Source organism: Mus musculus, chromosome 18 (assembly GCF_000001635.26).
Source record: "Mus musculus strain C57BL/6J chromosome 18, GRCm38.p6 C57BL/6J".
Taxonomy (NCBI): Eukaryota; Metazoa; Chordata; class Mammalia; order Rodentia; family Muridae; genus Mus; species Mus musculus.
Window position 1 is genome coordinate 44,525,922 of NC_000084.6, and position 8,552 is coordinate 44,534,473.

Genomic DNA, 8,552 nt, shown 5'->3' on the forward strand with positions numbered 1-8,552 from the left:
GTGAGACTGCTTAAACACAAATATGCCCCCAAGCATATGAGCAAAGTTTTCTATTACTTTTTACTATCCCCTGAAAAAAATGGTGCTGTCTTTGCACACACACACACATCCTAATAAATATCATAATGGTCATGCTTTAAGGTCCAATCCTGAGAAAGTTGCAGGGGGTGGGGGGCAGGGAAGAAAAACGGCAATCAGGGGTGGGGGTGGGGTGGCGTCTCACCAATCCTAACTGCCAATACTGATGGGCTTTGGACAAGTGCAAGTTGGAAGCGAGTTTTGTTTTGTTTTGTTTTTTCCCCACTAAATTTTTTTTAATTGGGTATTTATTTCATTTACATTTCCAATGCTATCCCAAAAATCTCCCACACGCTCCACCACCCACTCCCCTAACCACTCACTCCCACTTCTTGGCCCTGGCGTTCCCCTGTACTGAGGCATATAAAGTTGCACGACCAATGGGCCCCTCTTTCCAGTGATGGCCAACTAGGCCATCTTTTGATACATATGCAGCTAGAGTCAAGAGCTCCGGGGTACTGGTTAGTTCATAATGTTGTTCTACCTATAGGGTTGCAGATCCCTTTAGCTCCTTGGGTACTTTCTCTAGCTCCTCCATTGGGAGCCCTGTGACCCATCCATTAGCTGACTGTGAGCATCCACTTATGTGTTTGCTAGGCCCCAGCATAGTCTCACAAGAGACTGCTATATCAGGGTCCTTTCAGCAAAATCTTGCTAGTGTATGCAATGGTGTCAGCGTTTGGAAGCTAATTATGGGATGGATCCCCGGATATGGCAGTCTCTAGATGGTCCATCCTTTCATCGAGTTTTTAAATATCATTTTACCGTTTTAAAATCTACAGTGCTACAGGCCTAGCACTTTCTCTTTAAAAGAACTTCATCTGATATGGCATTTAGCAAATGCCAGTTCATCAAAGCTGGGTACTGGGAACAATGTAATGCTGTTCTTCATGTTTGTTCTTTCACAATCAATCCACTAAGTTAAAAGCAAAACTCAAACCTAAACAACAACAGACCCCCAAACTGTCCTGCAGAGTCCTGCAGTGAGATTCCTTCCTGTGGTGCGGAAAGAGGACTTTGGGCCTTCCTCAGCAGCTCCTCTGACCTCGGGTATGGAGCAGAGTCAGCTGCCTGGCTGCCTGTCCAGTGTGAAGGCAGCTGACTGAGCATAAGTCCGGGCTTCCTTAGCCTTGAGTCAGATTCAAGGCACCTGTAACTGTGAGACGGGAGAGCTTCCGAAAAAATTTCCAAAGCCTTCTAGAACGGTGTCTGCAGCAAAACGGAAAATGTTTTTTCTTTTTCTCTGGCTGAGATTTTTTTACTTCAATTCTTTCCTTTCCGACTATGAAAGAAATACAACAGTGATGGGATGTACTTGGGAAGTAGCCATGATGGCTCAGGGATGTAATCCCAGGACCTGAGACACTGAGGCAAGAGGACTGACTGACTTGTGTTAGAGATGTAGCCTGGGTTACTCAGCACCACCTGTCTTAGACACAAATAAACGAGCCACCACCATAGTGTGTCACAAGCCACCATCCCAGTGTGTCACAGGCCACCATCCCAGTGTGTCACAGGCCACCATCCCAGTGTGTCACAAGCCACCATCCCAGTGTGTCACAGGCCACCATCCCAGTGTGTCACTAACAAGCTTCTTTCCTTGGCGGGGTGAGAACTGAAGCCGGGGCTTCATGAACGCTAGATGCTCCACCTCTGAGGTCCCACACAGACCTTTTTAGAATATTATTTTGAGACAGAGGCTCACCGAGTTGTCCATGCTGACCTGGAGTTCTTCCTGTTACTCAAGCAGACCCTGCTCATGTAATTCCCCTAGCTCCCCCTCCCAAGTCAGTAGGATGACAAGTCTGTGCTGCCCCCAGCTCAGCAAGCGGAAATGTAACAAGTAAACCTGGTAATTTTGTTTTGTTTTGTTTTGTTTTAAATGCTGTGAACTACTACTTTTTTTTTTTTTTTTGAGAAAAAAACTGAGCATGTATTTATGCAGCACAGTTTAAAGAACTTGGCCTTAGCAGCCCTTTGCAAACAAGATACATTTAGGTAAGAATGAGCCAACATCCCCGGCAGAACTCAGTGGTGTCCGTCTGTGTGGGCAGACTTAAAATGGAGATTGATTCTAATAGTGGAAAACCCATAAGAAAGCCAGGAGGCTGATGGGAAAAGACAGGTAAAACTGAGGGGGGGGTGCTGATGCCAGAGTGTGCAGAGTGAGGGGTCCATCATGGGCTACGATGGACCACGGCAGGCTGGTCCCTGTGAATTGTCAAGACTGCTTCCCAAGGTTCCTGTTTAGAGCAAGGAAAAGTTCCAAGCACCATCTAAACAGATCAGGATGGAGAAGATAGAGGGAAAGGGAAGAAGATGCAGATATAAATGGATCAGAAACAAGGAGCCAGGAAAGTGTCCAGAAGGGGCTATCATATGGGCAGTGATCTTAAATCACCTTTATAACCCCCCAGCTCTCAAGTTCAAGGAGATGGCTTGAGCAGTTCCATGTGCAGACTGCTCTTGCAAAAGAGCCCAGTTTGGTCTAATATGTTTTCTACTCACTAGAATCAATCTTACTTCTGAGTCTGCTGACAGGGACATCACTGAAATTCATCATCAGATCAATGATGCTGGTTCATTTGCATCTGTTCTTAGGTTGTTTTCAAAGAACACTAGTTCAAGTTCTCTAAACTGTGCTGCATAAATACGTGCCCAGTTCATTTTTCAACGTGGTGACTCAGAGTGTTTTGTTTTTATTTATTCACTTTACATTCTATTCACTGCCCACCTCCCGGTCACCCCCTCACGCAATCCTCCCCCACCCCCACGCCCTGAGTCCGATTCCCCTTCTCCTCTGGACAGGTAAGGGGCTCACTGGTTATCTCTGAGGCTAGGCATTTCTTCTCCCACTAAGGCCAGCTAGAAGAACATATCCCACATATAGGCAGCAGCTTTTGGGATAGACCCCAGTCCATTTGTTCAGGACCCACATGAAGGTTGAGATGCACATCTGCTGCCTATGTGCATGGAGGCCTAGGTCCAGCCCGTGTAAGCTCTTTGGTTGGTGGTTCAGACTCTGAGAACCGCAAGGGTCCAGGTTAGATGATTCTACTGGTCCTCCTGTGGAGTTCCTACCTCCTTCAAGGCCCTCAATTCTTCCTCCTATTTTCCTTAAGAATGCCTGAGATCCATCCATCTTTCTGCATCAGCTTCTTGGTGGAGCCTCTCAGAGGACAACATGCCCCTGTCTGTATGATTCAGAAGTCTAATGGGGGTGGAGGAGAGGCATCAGAAGATTGGAGGTCCCCCTGGGATGGCAGGCTGTTCAGGGAAGCTTGGCTTGGCCCAGAGGGCTCAGTCAGCAGGGAAGATGGGTGGGGGGAGGGAAGGTTTCATGTATGGGTCAGGAGTCTGATGGAGGTGGAAGAGAGGTGGCTGGAGAGGAAAGGTCCCCCTAGGATAGCTTGCCTTGGCCCAGAGGAAATTCAGAGTGTTTAAAACAAAAAAAAAACAAACAAAAAATACCAACAATAAAACAAAACAGAAAACAAAAGAAAAAATAGCACCTGCATTAGGAACTTGTAACTGCCTAGAATTCTAGCTGCATGAGAATGTGACACCCTCTGCTGGCCTCTGTGTGTGTGTGTGTGTGTGTGTGTGTGTGTGTGTACGCACAAAAATTAAATAATAAGTCTTTGAAAGTCAGTAAATTAAATCCAAGGAAACTAAACTTTCATATCACATCAAAGTGAAACCTAGAAAAAAAAATTGAAGTCAAATCCTGTACAAGAAAAAAGACAGTCCAGGAGTCTTCCCATTAACTACAGAATAGTCTAATGCTTCTCCTACACAGAGAAAAACTAAACAATAGCCTGTTTTAAAATCAAGGAAAGACTTAAGAAACAGGCATAAATGAACATAATTCCCAGCTAGAAGAATGCTGAACTTCGCTGACAGAGCTCAGCACAGAACGAGAAATAAAAACATCACTTAAAGAATGACTTGTGGCCAGAAAGCACAGGAGACTAGAAACAACATGGATAAAATATATTTAAAAAGACATACAAAGAACATGAGACAATGAAATACTAAAGATAGGCAAATAGACTACACTATACAAATAATGGAAACATCTATGTGAGGAAATGGAACCAATACCAAGTCACATCATGTATTAAAACTATCTCCAAGATTGGGACTGAAGCAATGACTCAGGTGTTAAGAGCACTGGCTACTCTGCCAGAGACCAGTGTTCTATTTCCAGTACCATGTTGCAGCACATGACCATTTGTAACTCTAGCCTCATTTGTAACGCCCTCTGCTGGCCACTTCAGGCACTGGGCATGCAGTTGGTGCATGCACACACACACACACACACACACACACACACACACACAGGCAAAACACTAACCCCCATAATCAAAAACCATCACTTCCCTGAAATAAGAAACTCAAACATAACCAAAAGGATACAGGACAAACACAAAATTACCAAACAAAACGATGAAGACTAAATCTAGTTAAAACTATTAAAAGGGAGAAGGAAAAAAATTAGCTCAAAGGGAGGAAGGACAAAGAAGAAAGGAAAGAAAGAACTTTTGACTATCTAGAGCAGGGGTTCGCAACCATCCTAATGCTGTGACCTTTAATACATACAGTTCCTCAGGTTGTGGGGATTCCCCAGCCATAAAATTATTTTGTTGCTGCTTCATAACCATAATTTTACAACTGTTACAAATTGTAATAGGGATATCTGATATGCAGAATTTCTGATGTAGGACCCCCAAAGGGGTTTTGACCCACAAGTAGAGAACCAGTGCTCTAGTTAGTGTAAGAGCTCTGAAAACACGAGCAGGGTGTGTCCTTACTACACCCTGTGGCGGCTCTGCATACCTGACACAGTAAGACACCAGCACCTTCAAGGAGGAGATGGGTAAGAGGCCACAAGTCCAGCTAACTGACTCCCAGAAGGACAGGCACAGACATACAGACATACTGTTATCAGCACTCAAGGACGTTGGGAGAAATGTTTCCATGAGTCTGTTCAAAGGGAACTAATTATAAATTGGAGGGCACTGATATAAAAATCCTGGGGACTATTACTTGCAAATGCCTAAATGACTTAAAGGGAAAGTGTGTGAAGAACTTCTCAATAACTGTGTTAGCTGTGGTGGGATTGTTATTCTGAGGCTGTTTATATATAATGGGGAATAAGGCAAATGAATGATTATAGAGCATTCTAATTCTAACATCGCCATAACTGAAACAAGTGGGATTTTAAATGTATAAGGAGGTACAGACATAAAACAGAAGTTAAACAAGCAAATGCCACAGTCTGATTTTGCATCGGAAGGATTTACCGGTGCTTTCGAAATATTTTATATATAATTAATTGAGCACACGCACACACACACACACAGGCACACACACACACAGGCACCACACACACAGGCGCGCGCGCACACACACAAGTTTAGAAAAATAGCTTTCTGATTCTATCTACAAAAGAGGCCCAACACAATGAGCATCCCAGAAGCAACAAGCATCTTGAGAGCCCAGGCAATCATCTGGAAATACTGCCTGATGGGAGGAACTGTGGCTGCTCAGAGAACGGCCACTTCTAGTTTGGAGGGCACAAAATGTCTCAGACTGTCTGGGGTTGCTGTGTAGTACATGCCAGAAGACTCATAAGCAATCCGAGGTTCCACCTGGCTAAAAATAGTACACTGATTTTATGAGGAAAATAATGATAACAGATTGAAATTCAAATATATTTAAATGCACAAATTCTTAATAGTATTAAGAAACAGGAGAGCACTTTCAGAGCATCGCAGCCAATCAAAGCACCCTCTTGACAAAGGTTAAATACATGGCCGAGTTCAGGTGCTGGTTTGAATTCCCCTTGATGGTGTATCATGTTTGAGCAAACAGCAGGTGGGACATTTCCCAGTAAAAGCTCCTCCAGCAGGAACTTAGGGATGATTCAAGTAAAATAGCATGGCCCGAAATGAAGTAACACACACAAAGGGATTAATCTTTTTGAATAAAAAAGAATCACTTGATTGTAATGAACTCAAATGAAATCATGATATAGCTAGTTTAAGTGTTCCAGTGCTTCTCAACCTGTGGGTCACTACCCCTATGGGGGAGAGTTGAATGACCCTTCCACAGGGGTCACCCAAGGCCATCGGAAATCAGATGTTTACATTAGCATTCATAACATTAGCAAAATTACCCCTAAGAAGTAGCAACGAAAATAATTTTATGGTTAGGAGTCACCACAACATGAGGAAGTGTATTCAAGGTCACACAACATGAGGAATTGTATTCAAGGTCACAGCATCAGGAAGGTTGAGAACCAGTGCTCTAGACATTACAGATCAACAGCTGCTAGTATCTAAGAACTATGAGCAGCCAGAGCGTGTTCGCTGCTGAAAGGATACATTTGACGGCTTTTCCAAGGGGAGAGGATGTAACTCTGACATCACCTTTGGCTAGCAGGAGAGGCAGGATGGGATGCACTAGACCATGGGTATGCAGTCACCACAGGCAGCTGTGGTTAACCAGGTGCAATGCCAAGCTCAGCGAACATCATTAAATGGCAAACAAGGCATGGAGGATAGCCTTTGTATTTTAAGCATTTAAAGGAAATGCCTACTTCCTAAGAGAATGAGACTAAACCTGGCAAACTGTAATAATATTCAGCCATAAGTAAAACTGAAATCATGGAAATTTCAGGAAAATAGATGGACATAAAATTATATTAATCAAGATCACCTAAATGTAGAACGAAAAAATCCACATGTTCTCCCTCAAATGCAAAATAGATCTATACATGAATACACACACACACACACACACACACACACATATATATACATAGATATATGTATTTGTGTGTGTGTGTGTGTGTGTGTGAGAGAGAGAGAGAGAGAGAGAGAGAGAGAGAGAGAGAGAGAGAGATGTCATTTGGAAAGAGACAGCAGAGAGAGTAGTATGATATGGCAAGGAAGGCCAGAATGCAGGTAAAGGCATATAAATCATGAAAAAGGCTATAAATCCATTTCTTTCTAGTTTCACCTCTTTCATAGATTTTACATGAGGATAAGTGAATAAAAACATACTAACACATAAAACCACCAGTTTTAGAATGGCCATCTTAACTATATAGAAATTTACTGAGATTCTGGAGTTTGAGCCTAGGCAAGTGTTTCCATGGCAGACTTAAACTAGCTATATCATGATTTCATTTGAGTTCATTACAATAAAGTGATTCTTTTTTATTCAAAGAGAATAAACCTTTGCTGTCTATGGACACAAACTGGAGTGATTGATTATCTGTAAAGAAGCAAGACATATGAGCACAAAAGTTATCGCAGAGGTTAACTTCATAGGAAATCAAGTGTGGAGATTACACTGGGACAGATGGCCATGTAGAGGAGCAGGCAGATTCAGTTTCCTGACTTGTGTATATATGTGATGGGTGTAAAGATGCTAGGTGTGAAGTTGCTAGGATGTGAAGTTGCCAGGGCGTGAAGATGCTAGGGTGTGATGATGCTAGGGTGTGAGGATGTTAGGTGTGAAGATGTTAGGTATGAAGATGCTGGGGTGTGAAGATGCTGGGGCGTGAAGATGCTAGGTGTGAAGAGGCTGGGGTGCGAAGAGGCTGGGGTGTGAAGAGACTAGGGTGTGAAGAGACTGGGGTGTGAAGATGCTGGGGTGTGAAGATGCTGGTGTGTAAAGATGCTGGTGTGTAAAGATGCTGGGGTGTAAAGATGCTGGGGTGTGAAGATGTTAGGTGTGAAAATGGATGCTAGGCACTTTATCCCATCCCAAGTCCACAGACTTAATACAACAAGACTTCCAATGTGACAATAGTAGAAGGTAGGACTTAAGGGAAATGATTCAAGAGGGTGGATCCCTCAAGAATAGGATTAGTGCCCTTTTATAAAATGAAAAAAAAAAAGAGAGAGCCTTGTTCTCCCCACCATGTGGGGGAACCAGTGGGGGAGACAGCCTCACAGGGAACCAAATTGCCAGGTGCCATGATATCTGTTATCCATAGCCATGGGAAACTCATGCTTGCTGATCAAGCCATCTAGCCTTATGCTGAGTCTGTTTTACTTTGTTTTGTTTTTAGCAGCCCACCTAGAACCTTTCCTCATTAAGTTCACATTTATTGTGTTGAAACATACGCATGCACATTTATTTTTAAACAAAGCACCCATCCGGGCCCCTTACCTGTGCTTTGGCCAACTTCTTTTCCAGGAGGTCGCGTTCCCGCTCTGTCTGCTGCAGACGCTTATTCAGCTCTACAATGTCTCCCTTGAGTGATGCCAGGGCTGCCAAGTGGAGCTGTGGTGGCAGAAGAAAGGGACCCACAGTCAGACAAGCTCATTTCCTTCCCTTTCTTCCTGTGATTAGCATAGCCATGTCACCCAAAAGGTGACACTTTCAGGAATGGTAGCACAATAATCTCAGGAACAACACACATGAGTTTGGGTCTTACACAAGCTGGTTATATGGTC

At 43.6% G+C, this 8,552-nt stretch overlaps 1 protein-coding gene across 7 annotated transcripts in view; it reads right to left on the reverse strand.

The window, feature by feature from the left end:
* Positions 1 to 8,552, reverse strand: part of Mcc (mutated in colorectal cancers) — a 387,123-nt gene that overhangs the window by 100,862 nt on the left and 277,709 nt on the right. For all 7 annotated transcript variants that reach the window (NM_001085373.1, NM_001085374.1, XM_006526024.4 and 4 more), the window contains one exon: positions 8,266 to 8,379. In NM_001085373.1, the coding sequence (NP_001078842.1) occupies positions 8,266 to 8,379 (114 nt within the window). The remainder of the gene's footprint in view (positions 1 to 8,265; positions 8,380 to 8,552) is intronic.